General features: G+C 40.6%; 1 protein-coding gene across 1 annotated transcript; it reads left to right on the top strand.

Moving 5' to 3' along the window:
- The first annotated feature begins 7,579 nt into the window (after positions 1-7,579).
- On the top strand, positions 7,580-8,380 carry LOC138353720 (uncharacterized). The gene has a single exon (XM_069307105.1). It carries the CDS (start codon positions 7,580-7,582, stop codon positions 8,378-8,380), a length of 801 nt encoding a protein of 266 aa, XP_069163206.1.
- Positions 8,381-22,258: the final 13,878 nt, after the last annotated feature.

Here is a 22,258-nt window from a genome sequence, read left to right as displayed (position 1 = left end):
CTGTGTACCGTGTTCTGAGGCCAGTGGTTGTCATAGAAACTCAAATTTCAACAGGTGTTTCTTGTTGTTGGTGTTTTGGTCAGGTGGCCACAGATCACTATGCAAAGAGCCAGCAGGTGGTCACAGTGAACTTAATCCCATTGACGTCATGCACTAAGCTGAATCCCAGTGACGTCATGCACTAAGCAGGATCCCAGTGACGTCATGCACTAAGCAGGACCCCTCATAAATGTGAGGACTCTGACATGTGAATGGACTCACTACTCTGTGCAGTGATCATCGTAAGGCATTGTTAAACACCTGCTTTCTGGTTGTTTCTTCAATTAAACAGCAATATCACAATATTTCTGCACACAACCAGACCATCACCTGAGGTAGGCTGACCAGCAACACTGACATGATCGACAGATATAGATATACAAGGACATCAGACATAGCTGAAGCACTTTACATCAAACACTCAGTTAAGTACACTCTGTGGTTAACAAGTCTAAGACGTTTACACCAACCCTACTTCTTCTTGAGCTGATCAATGCAACTGCAGAATAAGATTACCTAGTTTCCTCTCACAGGACAACCATCTTCCCTCACTTCATTCCTCAATGTAATCTATACTTCTTGCAACATTGTGAGAATCAATTACTTTTAAGATGAAGAGGAAACATTAATTTAGGGAAGACGTGAATTTTTTGTGTAATTACTCATTTATTTCTTACATTAATATTATCAATTCACTAATTAATTAGTGCACATGAAAACACTTGCTGTCCATTAATAACTTTCAAATCTACATTGAGTAACCCCCGCCCCCCCGTTCTCAGAACACGTCCAGTGAAATCTACCATTTATTTCCATGAGCTTCCAAGGCAGGGGGTCGAGGCTCTCACTCACTACATCTTCGACCCTACACCATCTCTCAACCACCTCGCTCCTCACACAGATAATGATAACATTAAGACAATGAATACTCCCCTAAAAGCTCAGTTTCTTAAATGACAAACCCGGCTGTTTGCTTCCTTTGGAGGGCATAAAATATGACATATATATAGTTTCTGGCGTAAATGTGTAAATATTAGTCAGGAGGAGGAGGAGGGGTGATGTGTCCATGAAAACGGCGTCGCATCTTCCCTTTAACCGGTATTTAAATACCACATAACAAGTGAATGAGAAAGAAATGTCAAAACTCTGAACAATGTTGAAGTGTAATAAGTAAGAAGACGTGTTGCAACATCATCATGCATCTTAACTCTATGACCGAAGTATTAGGATATTTTACAATATCATCAAGGTTTTAAACTTTTTGGGGGGAATTTAGGAAAATATTTCGTTATAAATATTGAATTCCATGAGCCTAAACCCGGGGCTGAGTGCATTGGCATGTTGTCAATTTATGTTGCAAATTCTACTACGCTTGTGTTGATATAAATTATATTTACAGGAGTTTTGATATCACGCATACAGAAGTTGTCCAGATCTTCCACTTCCATGTTCTTTATTGCTGTGTTTATTGTTATAACCATAACCAGGCACTGCATCACCAACCTCAACAAGGCCCTGAACAACATCAACACCAGCCTCCACACCCTCAGCCACAACATAACCATAACCAGGCACTGCATCACCAACCTCAACAAGGCCCTGAACAACATCAACACCAGCCTCCACACCCTCAGCCACAACATAACCATAACCAGACACTGCATCACCAACCTCAACAAGGCCCTGAACAACATCAACAGCTGCCTCCACACCCTCAGCCACAACGTAACCAGACACTGCATCCAATTGCAAGATTAGGATTTGGGATTGGACGGGGAAGTGGGGGGGGGGGGGGGGTGGCGGAAAAGAATAGTGCTCAGTAGCTAAGTGATTCCCACTTACTGACGACTGTAACAGTAGCCTAAGAATACGGTACACAAAGGGGCTATTAATAAGGTATTCTAAGTATGAACATAAAATTTCTTGTAGAATGAACGTAAACAATTTTGAATATTAAAGTTACCCATTAAGGCGGTATAGAAAATTACGACGAGACGACCGAATAAGTGTGGAAGGAAGAGGCGGATATCATTAATATTTTCTTCTTAAATACAATACAGAGTAATGTATATTAAAATTGTACAAAGGTTTTACAAGCAATATAAAAACGTATATCTTGTTTCTACCTTTTTAAATGTTTTATTAATTTAGCACAAAACTTAGTTGGTTATTTATTTTGTAAAAAAAAACATTATTTATATAAAAAAAAAAATTTAGCAGACAATTCAATTAGTTCTACAAATAAAATATATTTTTGTAGTGTATATTATACACATTAAATTTTACAGTCTGCAGGGAATGACGATCAATTATATAATGTGTACTGCAATGGTCGTTTCAGTTGTTTGAGTGAGTGTGTGTGGGGGGGGGGGGGACACTTACTACTGTGTACCGTGTTCTATGGCCAGTGGTTGTCACAGAAACTCGCCTTTCAACAGGTCCTTCTTGTTGTTAGTGTTTTATTAAGGTGACCTCATGCACTAAGCGTAGAGCCAGCAGCTGGTCACAGAGTACTTAATCCCAGTGACATCATGCACTAAGCAGGACCACAGTGACGTCATGCACTAAGCTGGACCCCAGTGACGTCATGCACTAAGCTGGACCCCAGTGACGTCATGCACTAAGCTGAACACCAGTGACGTCATGCACTAAGCAGGACCCCAGTGACGTCATGCATTATGCAGAACCACAGTGACGTCATGCACTAAGCAAGACCCCAGTGACGTCATGGACTAAGCAGGATCCCACTGACGTCATGCACTAAACTTGACCCCAGTGACGTCATGCACTAAGCAGGACTCCAGTGACGGCATGTACTAAGAAGGACCGCAGTGACGTCATGCACTAAGCGTAGAGCCAGCAGCTGGTCACAGAGAACTTAATCCCAGTGACATCATGCACTAAGCAGGACCACAGTGACGTCATGCACTAAGCTGGACCCCAGTGACGTCATGCACTAAGCTGGACCCCAGTGACGTCATGCACTAAGCTAAACCCCAGTGACGTCATGCACTAAGCAGGACCCCAGTGACGTCATGCATTATGCAGAACCACAGTGACGTCATGCACTAAGCAAGACCCCAGTGACGTCATGGACTAAGCAGGATCCCACTGACGTCATGCACTAAGCTTGACCCCAGTGACGTCATGCACTAAGCAGGACTCCAGTGACGGCATGCACTAAGAAGGACCGCAGTGACGTCATGCACTAAGCAGAACTCAGTGACGTCATGCACTAAGCAGGACCCCAGTGAGGTCATACACTAAGCTGGACCACACTGATGTCATGCACTAAGCAGGACCCCAGTGACGTCCTGCATTAAGCAGAACCACAGTGACGTCATGCAATAAGCAGGAACTCAGTGACGTTATGCACTAACCAGAACTGCAGTGACGTCATGCACTTAGCAGAACTCAGTGACGTCATGCACTAAGCAGGACCCCAGTGACGTCATGCACTAAGCAGGACCCCAGTTACGTCATGCACTAAGTAGAACCCTAGTGACGTCATGCACTAAGCAGACCGCAGTTATGTCATGCACCAAGCAGGACCCCAGTGACGTCATGCACAAAGCAGGACCCCAGTCAGGTCATGCACTAAGCAGGACCACACTGATGTCATCCACTAAGCAGGACCCAAGTGACGTCCTGCATTGAGCAGAACCACAGTGACGTCATGCAATAAGCGGAACTCCAGTGACGTCATGCACTAAGCAGGACCCCAGTGACGTCATGCACTAAGCAGGACCCCAGTTACGTCATGCACTAAGCAGGACCCCAGTGATGTTATGCACTAAGCAGGACCCCAGTACCGTCATGCACTAAGCAAGACCCCAGTGACGTCATGCACTAAGCAGAACTCTAGTGACGTCATGCACTAAGCAGGACCCCAGTTACGTCATGCACTAAGCAGGACCCCAGTTACGTCATGCACTAAGCAAGACCCCAGTAACGTCATGCACTAAGCAGGACCCCAGTGACGTCATGCACTAAGCAGGTCCCCCAGTGACGACATGCACTAAGCAGGACCCCAGTGACGTCATGCACTAAGCAGGACCCCAATGACGTCAAGCAATAAGCCGGATCCCAGTTATGTCATGCACTAAGCAGGACCCCAGTGACGTTATGCACTAAGCAGGACCCCAGTGAGGTCATGCACTAAGCAGGACCACACTGATGTCATGCACTAAGCAGGACCCCCAGTGACGACATGCACTAAGCAGGACCCAAGTGACGTCCTGCATTGAGCAGAACCACAGTGACGTCATGCAATAAGCAGGACCCCAGTGACGTCATGCAATAAGCAGGACCCCAGTAACGTCATGCACTAAGCAAGACCCTCAGTAACGTCATGCACTAAGCAGAACTCTAGTGACGTCATGAACTAAGCAGGACCCCAGTGACGTCATGCACTAAGCAGGACCCCAAGACGTCATGCAATAAGCTGGACCCCAGTGACGTCATGCACTAAGCAGGACCCCAGTAACGTCGTGCACTAAGCAGGATCCCAGTGACGTCATGCACTACGAAGGACCGCATTGACGTCATGCACTAAGCAGAACTCAGTGACGTCATGCACTAAGCAGAACTCAGTGACGTCTTGCACTAAGCAGGACCCCAGTGACGTCGTGCAATAAGCAGGACCCCAGTGACGTCATGCACTAAGCAGGACCCCAGTGACGTCATGCACTAAGCAGGACCCCAGTGACGTCATGCACTAAGCAGGACCCCAGTGACATCATGCACTAAGCAGGACCCCAGTGACGTCATGCACTAAGCAGGACGCCTCATGAATGTGAGGACCCTGACATGTGAATGGATTCACTACTCTGTGCAGTGATCATTGTAAGGCACTGTTAAACATCTGCTTTCTGGTTGTTTCTTGAATTCGGTGAATGGCGTAAATGTGTTAACATCAGTCAGGAGGAAGATGAGGAGCGATGTCTCCATGACAACGGCGTCGCAGTTGGAATTTTCCAACAGTTATTTTCATCCCTAATACAACAGGATGTATTTCCTGTATTAGGCTTCATACACATCCAATGTTCATTTAATAATCCTTAATACAACAGGATGTATTTCTTGTATTAAGAGTAATAATTGACTAACACTACTAATACGTAGTTTAGTATTGTAGAATTTACTGTATTAGGTTGTGGAACATCATGTAATTTCTCCTAGAATTGTGTAGTGTTGCATCAGCCACGCACGGGGAATAAAATTTCCAGATACCTGTAGATCTATCACCAATGTAACCATTTACTTTCCTTTATTAGGAATAATAATTTAGTAATAGGTTTTACTTTTATTATAAAATAGTTTACTGGAATTTCTTTACCCAGCTTAATCGCTGTTCCAGTAAATCATATCATAATCTAACACCATTTCCACCACCAAGCCCGTATTGTTTATTTGTGCCGTCTACATTAACTGACGTGCACTGTAAGAATTAAACATCACAGCATAGAGAATTTATCTGAACCATCAAGAGTGTTCATACACTCCCCCCTTCCCTATTTAGCGTTAATAAATAAATATAATTTATGCTCGAATCCTCACGGCGAGCTATTGCACATGCGCGACTTTGGGGAAGAAGGAGAAGGGAGAGGACTCTCGCCATATTTGCGATCAACAAGTGGTGCTCCATAACGGTCCAACAAATCTTACCATCCTGAAGACATCTTTACATCCATAGACGTTAGATTGAGGACGCAGCTTACCAGAATCACGGACACCAGTTCGGCAGGCATTTTTACCTCATTTGTTCTATTTAATGAGCTCTTAAATAAGATCATGTAGGTGCCATGTCGTTATGATGCGAGCGTATAAAATAATCTCATATAAGTGCAGCTCTTTCCCCTCCAAATATTTAGATATTAGCGTATATGTGTGTGAATACTAGTTTGGAGGTGGAAATTATGGAATTATCATTATTGCAGCATGGTGCAACACTCTCGAGGAAGTGTGTGACCGCCATACCCTCACGTGTGCCAAATAACACTATCTCAGACTGTTTCCAGCCTGGCGTACAGTGGACTGCATCTACGTCCCCTGTCACAGCTGAGACATAATCAGTTTTCATTGTAGATAGTATTTTATTATTCAGAGTCCACATACATATCTATATATCTGATACTGCCATATATGCATTATTAATCTTCATATTGCAGTAGTATTTTGCATTACATATTTTACTCATTATCTATGTGTGTGCATATTATATTTATTCTTATTATTGCATTATATATGTTCCACATAGATTAATCTTATAGAATACCCCCCTTCCAAAAATGTGTCATGGGAGGCTGGCTCTAGAATTATATAATTTAAAGTCATTGCTTAATTAATAGAATTTATTTATATAATCATAGATATACAAGTCACTGATTTTCTCATTTAATTACTCATTCTGGTCCTTCGAGCTATCTTAGAATTTATCATTAATTTACATTCATATAATTATACATTTTCTTAATATTTTACTGGAGCCAGCTTTCCCCAGATATTTTATGGTCCTTCGAACCAGATCCTTGTGATCAATCACAAACCAGCATCAGTAGTAGAATTAGTAGACTATAGCCAGAAGTTAGACTATCTACACTTCATTAATATTCATTTTTCATCCCTGATAACATTATACTCTTTAATTAGGGAGTATTATCAGGTACTAGGATAGAATTTATGGCAGCATATCTACCACTCAGAATATAGGGCAGCATATCTGCCACACTCATAGAATTTATGGCAGCATATCTGCCGCTCGGAATTTAGGGCAGCATATCTGCCACTGTCATAGAATTTACGGCAGCATATCTGCCACTCGTAGAATTTATGGCAGCATATCTGCCACTCATAGAATCCATGGCAACATACCTGCCACACATATAGAATTATGGCAGTAAAATATCTGCCACATATATAATCATTTATAGTAGTAGAATAATTGTCATACATATATATAATCACTTTTATATACTCTATATAACTCCAAAATTATAAAAACACAAAAAATAGCACTATCCTGAATCTGCACATTAGTAGTATTATAGTATTTTATGCCAATTCATGTAGAATAGAATGCTTAGACTGGAATTGTACTTTGTAGTGTACAACTCTAGCCTAACTCATTATTACTAGCCAACCTAGTTAGGTAGAATTATTAGTAGACTAGCATTGAACAAGGCAGTACAACCTAGTCAACATTTATTATTGTGCAAACCCAAGTCAGGGTAGGACTTATCATTATTTTACACAAATTGTGTTTTTACATCTTATTATATATATTGACTGAGTACATTTTGAGTGTTATTGAAGTGTCACTACCCATCCAAAGCTGATTATGAGGAGCTAAGCAGAGGAATTCCTGTAGACACTGAAATATCACTCAAATATTAGCTGTTTACTAAAAGTAGGTAAGCTAACCTCTACGTGAGGTAGGATTCACATAGCCTAACTGAAGAATCAGATATTAGGCTATTAATAACTGTCCTGGTTCCACGTATATATGAATCAGTACGCCAGTTATTTACATTACCAAGCCATGGCATCAACTAAGCCAAAATCCACAGGAAGTGCACCAGAAGAAATGTCCAGCAATTTCTTATTATATTTTAGATCATACACGAGTCACAAAGGCCATGTGACTAGACAGTTGAATAAGTGTGATCAGCTGGTACAATCAGGTGCCACAGCCAAAGTATTAGAAAATCTCATAGAGACGGCCAAGCAAAAGTTGCAAAGAACAAATGAGGCTGCAGATGACTATCTCAGAGTCCTCATGCAACAGAATGCTGAGCCAGATCAACTAGATACCTTCCATGCCGAGATGGAGAAGTTTGAGGAGGGTACCCAAGATCATCTAAATAGATTAACACAAGCTCTAGAAAAATTGCAGAGCGACTCAGTTTCTCAAAATATTCTAACCACAAGTGAAACACTCCAGGAAGTTCGTCTTCCTACAATTGATCTCCTTCACTTCCATGGTAGAGATGATGAGAATTTTGAATGCTATTGGAAAACGTTCGACTCCTTAGTAAACTCTAAGAAATCTATTAGCAAACCTAATAAATTCCTCTATTTGCAAAGTACCCTAGAGGGTGAAGCAAAAGCAGTTGTCGAACACCTAGTCCCTAGTGATGAGGACTACGATACTGCTATTCAGTTACTAGAAGTTAATTACAGCAATAAAGAAATTGCTATTGCTAATCTTTATTATAAGTTAAGAGCGATACCTACACCAGATACCACCCCTGAAGCTCTACAAGAATTTAGGCTCCAGGTAGAGTCTCTAATCAAAGCTCTGGTGTCAAAGCAGATGTACCTAAAGCAGAGTGGGTATTGAAAATAGAAATACAGAGTAAGTTTCCTAAGGAGATTCTAGCATCCATCTGTTCCCATTATGAAACAGATATCCTATCCTTAGATGAAATTTTCGAGGGATTAAGGATAACAGTTAATCGACTGAGAGCTCATGAGAAAATAATATCTGACACTGACAAATCAACCACTGATAAAACAGTCAAATCCAAAGGTACCTATGAACGGCCTAATAAATCTAAAACCCCTACTTCCACTCGAAGATGGAAGAACACCACAGTAGGTACCTACACTATCAGCCCTTCTAAACCTGTAGTCCATAAGTCACCCAAGTTAGTGACTCCTACATCTACTACAGGAAGGAGATGCTGTCTCTTTTGCCAAGAGAGTCATACTATTTATCAGTGTCAAAACTTTCCTGATCGCGTTTCTAGGATAAAGCGCCTCAAGGAATTGCACAAGTGCACCAGGTGCTTGTTGCAACACGATCCTAATACATGCACCACCCCATTACACATAGGTAACAGATGCCACCAGGATCAACATCATTCAGCATTGTGTGGAGTTGATAGGCCTAAATCACCAAAACTCCAAGTGGAACAGGATACTTCCACCATTGTGCAGTGTTGTAAGGTGCGACAGGAGGTTAAGGTGCTTAACACCAAGTCTCGTAATAATGCCGTATTACCTACTGCACAACTACAATTAAATAGTAAGAATTCTAGAATCACTACAAGAGGTCTATTCGACCAAGGATCCCAGAGAACGTTCATCACTCAACAAGCAGCTAACCAGCTGAAACTTAAACCCTTGTGTAAGGTGACATTGAACATATCAGGATTCCTAGCAGATACTGGACCTTAAGAATTTGAAGTAGTACAACCACTAGTACGCCTAGGCGGTTATGTCCGACCTGTTAAGGCCATAGTAGTTAATCACATCCCTCTTGACATGAATGTCAAAGGTCTAAGGGACACAGCCAAATCTTTACAGAAAAATAGAATTAAGTTGGCTGACTCCAAGATAACGTCTGACCACCTCACCAATGTAGATCTATTAGTAGGGGCAGACCATTATTATTAGTTCATTACTGGAACTACAAGCCAGCATGGAATGAACTTGTTGAGTTCAGCCGGGGGCTACTTACTTACAGGTAGAGTCTTGAACCTGAGAAAGCCTATGCCAGCTGACAACCAACATTAATTCCAGATTGAGTCTGGTACGATTAGTACTAACCGAGTTGGTTTCTATGGATCTCAGTGGATTAATCAGTAGTCAGTAGCCTACGAATTGGCTGCAGGTCACCGCGACAAATACCATTGACCCCACTGTAGACCCAGAACTATTCTCGACAGTAATAATTGACCACATTCAGTCTTCATAGCATTTCATAACATCTTATCGCCTTTATAGTATCTTAGGTAAGTCTTCCAGAGAAGACTGCATTTATATCAAGTCGTCTGGACTAGGATTTAGTAATCCATTTAATGTGATACACCTGCAGGGTTGTATCAGTTTTGTTTGAGCTCCTTCTGCTTTCTTGTCTCTGCCCACAAGCATCTTAGAGACAGTTTGGAGAAGTATCTTAGCACAAGCAAAATTGAACTTTACAACAGCCTGTAGGTGAACATTTACCAGAAAACTATTAGCAGTGAAACAAATTGTTTCTCATAATATAAACTCATCCTATCTTTTTCCAGATTGAGTCTGGTACAATTATTACTAGCCGAGTTAGTTTCTATGGATCTCAGTGGATAAATCAGTGACTAGTAGCCTAAACCGGTTCACGTCACAGAGACACATGTCATTGACCCACTGTAGACCCAGAACTATTCTCGACAGTAATAATTGACCACATTCAGTCTTAACATGTGCTTAATTATAACTCCAGAGAGTTGTCGGAAAATCCGACACCATTTAACAATAATATCATACAGACAGATAAGAGCTGTGTTGTATAAACAAGTAACCCATAGAAAATGTAACTTGTAGTGGAATTACCATCTAAAGAAAACGGGATATCATCACCACATACTATTATAATTCACCAGCTATTCTGCTGGAAATTATTCTTAAATACATTAGTCTTTGGACTTTACCATCATAAAAACATCTTATATAAATTAACTTAATTATCAATATTAAAGTAGAGTAAATGTGACCCTTCTATCACTTTCTGAAATCTGGACAAAGTAGGCCAGGCGTGAGTGAGGAAGGAGGGCAGCCAGTGTGTGTCACCTCCGAGACGTGTGGAGCAAATTTAGCTCCTATCATATCTGGACAATGTCGGCCAGTAACGTCAATAGTATGGAGTGTTAAACAGCCATTGTTTATATTGAGACCAGAGGCTCACACGGGAGCAAATTCGGCTCCTGTTAATTTTACTTGGACGTAGTGTTATGGAAACCAAAGGTACCATCTCCAACACGATGTCTACAATTCAAGTTAAGTGTTCTTTCCGAAACCCGTTTATCATTCATTTATGGCCATTAATGTCAGGATATAGGGTGACCCGGTTAGATCACGTGGAAGCCTCAAACTAAAGGTAATTAAGCCAGGTCTTCAATGTTCCATGTACTGTATAGTGTTTTCTCTGATATAGCTTGTCATATATAGGATTCTGGCTTCACAGCTAGCGCACTTTTGACAGGTCAAGACGAGGAAGCAAGATTTGTGCACCAGTTACTGGGTGATATGGAAGCTACCTCAAAGAGGATAATTTGGTGTCTACACCCTAGTTATACCTGGTGGACTAACCTGCTGTACTATAAGATAAGGAACCTTTTCAATGTATGTAGTCTATTCCTGTAGTTTGATTGGCTGCATATATATTAATTTAATAAACCCCCCTAATGTGTAGAGGATCGATTTGTGAGATTATGAGATTATTGCAGAAATACAGTCCACTTAACATTATACAAATTGCTATCGAAGTATATAAATTAACGTAAATATAAATTCTATATATATTCATATAAATTAAATAAATATAAATCTCACAGGTCGGTTCCCACATTATTTGGTCATCTTCGAACCGGATGACGGATTATTTGATCCTTTGAACCCACATTTGGTCATCTTAGTACCGGATGAACCAGTTAACCAGTGGATTCATTAAATATACTAGTGCAGTGTTATTTAAACAGAGGCCAGCCAGTCAAAGACGGAAGCGTAGCCTCGAGGGAGCTCAGGAGCCTCCCTCAGTTCAGTTCAGCCTCATCAGCGGTTTCATGCACACCCACAGACATTTGGTGGCGTGTTATTCTGTGAAATGACAGCGCTAATATAGAAGCCAGCCAAATTAGTGGCTGGGGTCTTCGTGAGATTGTTCACGGATTTCGTGGTGTTACATTTCGCGAGAGATTATCTACGAATTTTGTGGAGTTTATTTCGCGAGGTCACTAATAATATTTAATACTTCTAGATAATATTAGAAGTTTCATAGAGGCAATTAAGAGGCTATTATCAATAATTGTATATATTATTTCTCCAAAATAGAGAATTATTTAATATAAATTGCACTAGTGATCACAGTATAATATTTACTAATTGCCAACCCACAACAGGGTAGGATATTACCATTGACTATTTGAACTATTATCGTTCATCCTAGTCCCATTATTACCATAGTCAGTTGTACTATATTGAACAACCTAACACCATTAATGAATGGTGCAGACCCTATTTTGGGTGTAATTTTTATCAACTCGAGTTGAGTTGTGTATATATAATAATTTACTTATGATCATTACACCTTTGAGTGATTAATTAGTGTCTCTACCATCCTAGGGTGATATAGAAGAGCTAACCTAAAGGTACTACCAGTGACACTGGTTTATCACTCAAATCATTAGTGTGTATGATTGTATATATATAATGTGTATTAATTTTAAGTGCTAACCTCTAGTAGAGGTAGGATTATTGCCTAGTGAGTGCAGAATTTACCCTAGGCTACCATTAGTACTTGCTCACAATTTATGAGCCAGTGGTGCTCAATTAACAAGTCACCATGACTAATCCACAGAAAGCAAAGCGTGCTTTAATATCAAGCAAACGCCAACTAACAAGAGATCTCAACCAATATGAACAGTTGTTATATGAGCCTGTAATTAATTATCATCGGTTGAAAATACCACTGTTACAGATTCAAACCCAATTGCATATATTGAAAGCAAATAGGAAATCTTACCAAAATCAAGTCCACGATGACGTAGTAGTTGAAGATGTGGAACCATTCCTGTCTGACCTAGCACAATATGAAGAAGAAACTCAAGGCAGGTTGGAACATTTACACAGGATAATTGAATCAGAACAAATAGCAAGTACATCAAATAAAGTAGATAATGTTATGTATGATCTGGATCTTTTTGAGAATAAATGTAAAGCCAGATTAGATCCTTTAATCAACAAGGATAAAGCTTCACCCAGGAAAGCTTCACTCACTACAGCTTCACCCAATATTATACCACCAGAAATTAAGCAGTTCTCAGACAATTTATCCACAGTCTCTGTGGTTTCTGAAAACCCAATACCTGAGGCTACTAAGTTAACATGCCTCCAAGCTAGAGGTGAAGCTGAACCAGTAGTAGAAAATGTAAATGAAAATAGCGACAGCACTAATTTCCCAGTCCAGCTTCCTAGGAATAATGCTGGCAATGAGAAAACTGTCATACATCTAGTACTACAATTGCTGGATTTACCTCAACCTGATCAGACTGCTGACTCATTACAATCCTTCAGCATGGAGTTTGAGTCACTACTAAGAACATTCAGACTTAAGGTTGATATAACTACTAGTGAATGGATGACCAAAGTAGTCCTTCAACGAAAATTGTCCAGCGATATACTAGATGAATTATATGCACATCAACATAACACCATCCTGACAGTACAGGACATCACTGAAGGTTTACATTCCATCATAAACAAACGACGAGCAAATGAGGAAGTTAAAGCCTCTTGCAAGCCTTCAGAAATAGAAAATAATAGTCAATTAAAGGGTAAAACAACCACCCCAAATAAACATCAACCAATTACTCAAACATCAAGTTGCAGAAAATCTGACAATGCAGCAGCATCCTCCAAGCCTACTGTTACTAGTTCACCCAAACCGGTAACTTCCAAACGTGCAGTAGGCTGGGGGACATGTATGTTCTGCAAAAAGAAACATTCAACATACTGTTGTGCTAATTATCCAACCAGAGACATTCGTATGGAGCGACTCCAGGAATTAGGGAGATGTGCAAGGTGTCTCAAGTCACACAACATAGACTATTGTGATACCCAATTCAACACCTGCAACAGGTGTAGAAGAGGTAGACACCATGCAGCACTGTGCAAATATACGAAATTAACGTATTCAAGACCCAAGGTGGAAGATAGCATTCCCACCACAGTACAGTACTGCAAGGTGCAACAAACAAAGAGTGTCCAATCGGCAAAGTCTAAAGGTAATACGACTTTGCCTACTGCCCAAATTACCATCCTGAATAAGAGGGCCAAGGTCCATACCCGTGGGTTGTTTGACCAAGGATCCCAAAGAACATATATCACTAAAAAGTTGGCAGATGAATTACAATTAAGGCCTGTATCCCAGATGTCATTCAACATCTCAGGGTTTGTAACAGATGCAGGACCTCAAGTCTACCAGGTGGTACAACCATCAGTACGCTTAGGCAGGTACGTCTGTCGAGTACAAGCCATTGTGGTGGACAAAATACCAGTAGACCTACAAGTTCAAGGTCTGAGAGCAACAGCCAAATTCCTGAGAAATAGAGGAATAAAATTGGCAGATAATATTAAGTCTGATCACCTCACCGACTTCGGTCTCCTTGTAGGGACAGACTATTGTCATCGATTCATCGGTAGCCCTACTAAATATCAGGGTATAACCATGTTAAACTCTGCAGGAGGTAAATTACTCTCAGGCCCAGTATCAAGCCTGAGGAGACCTATGCCTGCAGATAAACAATACCAGTAGAAATCTAAATTTGTCAGCTGATTATATTTCTCCAGTAGCATTATACTAAGGAGATTACAGCTGACTATAGTAACAGAGGTTGATGTTAGTATCATCATTTAAAGCTGGAGATGAGTTCATGAGGCCTCAGTGGCAAATCAGTGAACAGTAGCCTAAAACAGCTACAAGTCACTGCGACCAATGTCACTGAACCCACTGCAGTCTCAGAACCATACTTTACTTTAATTATGAGCTATTCAATCTTCTGAATCAATTAACTAAATTAAACCCCAATAAATCTGATGACTGATTTGATACATTTATTATTTAATCAAGATGTATTCCATGGGCCTCAGTGTTTATATATCAGTGACCAGTTACCTGAACAAACTTCAAGTTATATCTGATGTCACTGATCTCACTGCAGTCCCTGAATCATACTTGACTGTAGTACTTGATCACATCCAGTCTTCTGGGTTAAATAATATGTAATTTGGCTTGAATATTAGCCTTTCAAGAGTTGACAGGGAAATGAAATCGCATTAGACTTCTAACCCCTGCAACTCTAGTACGGGACATCCGTCCTGTACGAACAGACGCACAAATGTGTGATTACTAACTACTAACATCAAATTAATGTAATAATTCGAAGGAGGAGTATCGGTGTTCGTCTGTTCTAAACAGGACTTCGACCTGTGAGCAGCCCCCTGGGGAATTATGTCGGAAAATCCGACACCATTTAACAATAATATCATACAGACAGATAAGAGCTGTGTTGTATAAACAAGTAACCCATAGAAAACGTAACTTGTAGTGGAATTACCATCTAAAGAAAACGGGATATCATCACCACATACTATTATAATTCACCAGCTATTCTGCTGGGAATTATTCTTAAATACATTAGTCTTTGGACTTTACCATCATAAAAACATCTTATATAAATTAACTTAATTATCAATATTAAAGTAGAGTAAATGTGACCCTTCTATCACTTTCTGAAATCTGGACAAAGTAGGCCAGGCGTGAGTGAGGAAGGAGGGCAGCCAGTGTGTGTCACCTCCGAGACGTGTGGAGCAAATTTAGCTCCTATCATATCTGGACAATGTCGGCCAGTAACGTCAATAGTATGGAGTGTTAAACAGCCATTGTTTATATTGAGACCAGGGGCTCACACGGGAGCAAATTCGGCTCCTGTTAATTTTACTTGGACGTAGTGTTATGGAAACCAAAGGTACCATCTCCAACACGATGTCTACAATTCAAGTTAAGTGTTCTTTCCGAAACCCGTTTATCATTCATTTATGGCCATTAATGTCAGGATATAGGGGGCCCGGTTAGATCACGTGGAAGCCTCAAACTAAAGGTAATTAAGCCAGGTCTTCAATGTTCCATGTACTGTATAGTGTTTTCTCTGATATAGCTTGTCATATATAGGATTCTGGCTTCACAGCTAGCGCACTTTTGACAGGTCAAGACGAGGAAGCAAGATTTGTGCACCAGTTACTGGGTGATATGGAAGCTACCTCAAAGAGGATAATTTGGTGTCTACACCCTAGTTATACCTGGTGGACTAACCTGCTGTACTATAAGATAAGGAACCTTTTCAATGTATGTAGTCTATTCCTGTAGTTTGATTGGCTGCATATATATTAATTTAATAAACCCCCCTAATGTGTAGAGGATCGATTTGTGAGATTATGAGATTATTGCAGAAATACAGTCCACTTAACATTATACAAATTGCTATCGAAGTATATAAATTAACGTAAATATAAATTCTATATATATTCATATAAATTAAATAAATATAAATCTCACAGGTCGGTTCCCACAAGAGTTATAGTACTGTAACTTAATGTATATAAACCGAATAGGTTTACTACTCATTTAGAATCTTTAGGTTGCTATATGTGTTTATTTATACTTCCAGAGAAGTTATAGCACTGTAGCCTAATGTATATAATTCGCATTTACTCCAGGTGGAGTAAATCCTAATCTACTTAGTTAGATTAGGAACATTAGTTAGGGTCAGCTGAGTCCAAGTTAAATCTGTACTCACTATAGCATACCACTGACTGCATTTATAGAGACTGATGCTTATATACTCAGTTCTCTATTTTATCTAGAATTTAGCTAGGTTAGGAATTTAGTTGTAATCATTGCATAGCCTAAATTACTTTGCACATCAAGAACTACACATTAGGCTAAATTTAATCTTGTATATATACTCAGAATTTTTCATTTGATGTTAGTGTCTAGTAACTCATCCAGTTACATGTCACTGCGACCCTTGACACTGATCTCACTGTAGATTCAGTATCTCCTTGATCTCAAAGAGACAGAATAATTAATCATTACATAGATGTACCCGTGATAACAGATCATACCTGTCACACAGATCCAGGACATTCGTTATGTACATACTAACATACTAACATATAAGAATGTAATTTCAGGGAAAAGGAATAGGTACGTTAGTACTTAACATTGAACTACGACCCGTAATTTCCCGCCCCGGAATTATGTTGGAAATTTCCAACAGTTATTTTCATCCCTAATACAACAGGATATATTTCCTGTATTAGGCTTCATACACATCTAATGTTTATTTAATAATCCTTAATACAACAGAATGTATTTTCTGTATTAAGAGTAATAATTGACTAACACTACTAATACGTAGTTTAGTATTATAGAATTTACTGTATTAGGTTGTGGAACATCATGTAATTTCTCCTAGAATTGTGTAGTGTTGCGTCAGCCACGCACGGGGAATAAAATTTCCACATACCTGTAGATCTATCACCAATGTAACCATTTACTTTCCTTTATTAGGAATAATAATTTAGTAATAGGTTTACTTTTAGTATACAATAGTTTACTGGAATTTCTTTACCCAGTTTAATTGCTGTTCCAGTAAATCATATCATAATCTAACACAATTTCCACAAAGAAGCCCGTATTGTTTATTTGTGCCGTCTACATTAACTGACGGGCACTGTAAGAATTAAACATCACAGCATAGTGTATTTATCTGAACCATCAAGAGTGTTCATACACTCCCCCCTTCCCTATTTAGCGTTAATAAATAAATATAATTTATGCTTGAATCCTCACGGCGAGCTATTGCACATGCGCGACTTTGGGGAAGAAGGAGAAGGGAGAGGACTCTCGCCATATTTGCGATCAACAAGTGGTGCTCCGTAGCGGTCCAACAAATCTTACCATCCTGAAGACATCTTTACATCCATAGACGTTAGATTGAGGACGCAGCTTACCAGAATCACGGACACCAGTTCGGCAGGCATTTTTACCTCATTTGTTCTATTTAATGAGCTCTTAAATAAGATCATGTAGGTGCCATGTCGTTATGATGCGGGCGTATAAAATAATCTCATGTAAGTGCAGCTCTTTCCCCTCCAAATATTTAGATATTACCATATATGTGTGTGAATACTAGTTTGGAGGTGGAAATTATGGAATTATCATTATTGCAGCATGGTGCAACATTCCTGAGGAAGCGTGTGACCACCATACCCTCACGTGTGCCAAATAACACTATCTCAGACTGTTTCCAGCCTGGCGTACAGTGGACTGCATCTACGTCCCCTGTCACAGCTGAGACATAATCAGTTTTCATTGTAGATAGTATCTTATTATTCAGAGTCATATACATATCTATATATCTGATACTGTCATTTATGCATTATTAATCTTCATATTGCAGTAGTATTTTGCATTACATATTTTACTCATTATCTATGTGTGTGCATATTATATTTATTCTTATTATTGCATAATATATGTTCCACATAGATTAATCTTATAGAATACCCCCCTCCCCCCAAAATGCTTCATATGAGGCTGGCTCTAGAATTATATAATTTACAGTCATTGCTTAATTAATAGAATTTATTTATATAATCATAGATTTATAAGTCACTGATTTTCTCATTTAATTACTCATCCTGGTCCTTCGAGCTATCTTAGAATTTATCATTAATTTACATTCATATAATAATACATTTTCTTAATATTATACTGGGGCCAGCTTTCCCCACAGTCGCAATCTTCCCTTTAATCGGTATTTAAATACTACATAACAAGTGAATGAGAAAGAAATGTCCAAAATCTGAACAATGTTGCAGTGTAATAAGTAGGAAGACGTGTTGCAATATCAACATGCATTGTAGTAGTGAAGTTGAGGACTAGAACCCTCCCAAACCCGAGGAGAACCTCAGGGATTGAACTCGGTCATAGTCAAAATTGGGTGTGGGACTCCGTAGAATGGGACGGGTTGCGTCAGGGGGGACGTTGTGGGTCACAGAGGGTAAAATGTATGGGACAGGTACTGTCAGGGTGGACGTTGAGGGTCATATGTGGGGGGTAAGAGAGTGAGGGGAAAACGGACGGGATGCAAAATGCGCGGACAGGATCCCAAAACGTGCGGACGTGATCCCAAAATGTGCGGACGGGATGCAAAAGGGGAGACCATAGATTGGGACGGGGTGCGTCAGGGGGGTCGTTATGGATCATGTAGGTATAATGTGTGCCCTACATGGGCAGAAAGTGTTGAGAGAGAGAGAAAGAGAGCAGACTCTCTTAAGATGTGAATTTGGGGAGGTAGCAGTTGGCAGAGAAAGTCTGTTTTAAGTAACAATGCACGTGTGTGTATAGGATGAGGGCATTAGTTAAGTGTCACACCAGGCCGTGTTCAGAGCCGCACCAGGGGCGGATGTGGTCCATTAATTAATTAAATTAACCTTAATGGTTTTTCAAAGGGCCTAGTCTGGGAGGTGTGTACTGTCCACCATTCAGTGGCTAACTGAAAGACTATCTCCAGTAGCGGGTGTGGTTATGTGTCCCACCCTCCCCTCACTCCCCTCCCATGCAGCTGCCAGTCATCAATTCCCCACTTCACATTACCCCAGCCCGCCATAAACGAGGTAAACTTATTATTTATATATATATATATATATATATATATATATATATATATATATATATATATATATATATATATATATATATATATGCGAACAAGCCTGAATGGTCCCCAGGACATATGCAACTGATATATATATATATATATATATATATATATATATATATATATATATATATATATATATATATATATAAGGCACAACTCTCCTAAACACGAGAGTCAAGTATACAACTTTAGAACACTTTCCCACCAGGAGACTCGAACCCTAGCCAGCACAGAAGCCTTCCAGCAACTGGCATAACAGGTACGCCTTAACCCTCTCCACCACCTGCTCAGACCCTTAAAAGAGATGGTAATTTTGGAGTATTTAAATACCACAAAGATCACCACCTCCCAAGAGCACTAGAGCAAGTGAGGGGTCATTTAGACGTTAATTTCATCAAGTCCCTGTTAATATGGGAAGACACAGTGTCTATGCTTAAGGCACAACTCTCCTAAACACAAGAGTCAAGTATACAACTTTAGAACACTTTCCCACCAGGAGACTCGAACCCTAGCCAGCACAGAAGCCTTCCAGCAACTGGCATAACAGGTACGCCTTAACCCTCTCCACCACCTGCTCAGACCCTTAAAAGAGATGGTAATTTCGGAGTATTTAAATACCACAAAGATCACCACCTCCCAAGAGCACTAGAGCAAGTGAGGTGTCATTTAGACGTTAATTTCATCAAGTCCCTGTTAATATGAGAAGACACAGTGTCTATGCTTAAGGCACAACTCTCCTAAACACGAGAGTCAAGTATACAACTTTAGAACACTTTCCCACCAGGAGACTCGAACCCTAGCCAGCACAGAAGCCTTCCAGCAACTGGCATAACAGGTACGCCTTAACCCTCTCCACCACCTGCTCAGACCCTTAAAAGAGATGGTAATTTCGGAGTATTTAAATACCACAAAGATCACCACCTCCCAAGAGCACTAGAGCAAGTGAGGGGTCATTTAGACGTTAATTTCATCAAGTCCCTGTTAATATGGGAAGACACAGTGTTTATGCTTAAGGCACAACTCTCCTAAACACGAGAGTCAAGTATACAACTTTAGAACACTTTCCCACCAGGAGACTCGAACCCTAGCCAGCACAGAAGCCTTCCAGCAACTGGCATAACAGGTACGCCTTAACCCTCTCCACCACCTGCTCAGACCCTTAAAAGAGATGGTAATTTCGGAGTATTTAAATACCACAAAGATCACCACCTCCCAAGAGCACTAGATCAAGTGAGGGGTCATTTAGACGTTAATTTCATCAAGTCCCTGTTAATATGGGAAGACACAGTGTCTATGCTTAAGGCACAACTCTCCTCAACACGAGAGTCAAGTATACAACTTTAGAACACTTTCCCACCAGGAGACTCGAACCCTAGCCAGCACAGAAGCCTTCCAGCAACTGGCATAACAGGTACGCCTTAACCCTCTCCACCACCTGCTCAGACCCTTAAAAGAGATGGTAATTTCGGAGTATTTAAATACCACAAAGATCACCACCTCCCAAGAGCACTAGAGCAAGTGAGGGGTCATTTAGACGTTAATTTCATCAAGTCCCTGTTAATATGGGAAGACACAGTGTCTATGCTTAAGGCACAACTCTCCTAAACACGAGAGTCAAGTATACAACTTTAGAACACTTTCCCACCAGGAGACTCGAACCCTAGCCAGCACAGAAGCCTTCCAGCAACTGGCATAACAGGTACGCCTTAACCCTCTCCACCACCTGCTCAGACCCTTAAAAGAGATGGTAATTTCGGAGTATTTAAATACCACAAAGATCACCACCTCCCAAGAGCACTAGAGCAAGTGAGGGGTCATTTAGACGTTAATTTCATCAAGTCCCTGTTAATATGGGAAGACACAGTGTCTATGCTTAAGGCACAACTCTCCTAAACACGAGAGTCAAGTATACAACTTTAGAACACTTTCCCACCAGGAGACTCGAACCCTAGCCAGCACAGAAGCCTTCCAGCAACTGGCATAACAGGTACGCCTTAACCCTCTCCACCACCTGCTCAGACCCTTAAAAGAGATGGTAATTTCGGAGTATTTAAATACCACAAAGATCACCACCTCCCAAGAGCACTAGAGCAAGTGAGGGGTCATTTAGACGTTAATTTCATCAAGTCCCTGTTAATATGGGAAGACACAGTGTCTATGCTTAAGGCACAACTCTCCTAAACACGAGAGTCAAGTATACAACTTTAGAACACTTTCCCACCAGGAGACTCGAACCCTAGCCAGCACAGAAGCCTTCCAGCAACTGGCATAACAGGTACGCCTTAACCCTCTCCACCACCTGCTCAGACCCTTAAAAGAGATGGTAATTTCGGAGTATTTAAATACCACAAAGATCACCACCTCCCAAGAGCACTAGAGCAAGTGAGGGGTCATTTAGACGTTAATTTCATCAAGTCCCTGTTAATATGGGAAGACGCAGTGTCTATGCTTAAGGCACAACTCTCCTAAACACGAGAGTCAAGTATACAACTTTAGAACACTTTCCCACCAGGAGACTCGAACCCTAGCCAGCACAGAAGCCTTCCAGCAACTGGCATAACAGGTACGCCTTAACCCTCTCCACCACCTGCTCAGACCCTTAAAAGAGATGGTAATTTCGGAGTATTTAAATACCACAAAGATCACCACCTCCCAAGAGCACTAGAGCAAGTGAGGGGTCATTTAGACGTTAATTTCATCAAGTCCCTGTTAATATGGGAAGACACAGTGTCTATGCTTAAGGCACAACTCTCCTAAACACGAGAGTCAAGTATACAACTTTAGAACACTTTCCCACCAGGAGACTCGAACCCTAGCCAGCACAGAAGCCTTCCAGCAACTGGCATAACAGGTACGCCTTAACCCTCTCCACCACCTGCTCAGACCCTTAAAAGAGATGGTAATTTCGGAGTATTTAAATACCACAAAGATCACCACCTCCCAAGAGC

This window comes from Procambarus clarkii, chromosome 59 (assembly GCF_040958095.1).
Source record: "Procambarus clarkii isolate CNS0578487 chromosome 59, FALCON_Pclarkii_2.0, whole genome shotgun sequence".
NCBI classification, from domain to species: Eukaryota; Metazoa; Arthropoda; class Malacostraca; order Decapoda; family Cambaridae; genus Procambarus; species Procambarus clarkii.
This window is presented reverse-complemented; position numbering and strand designations above follow the sequence as displayed.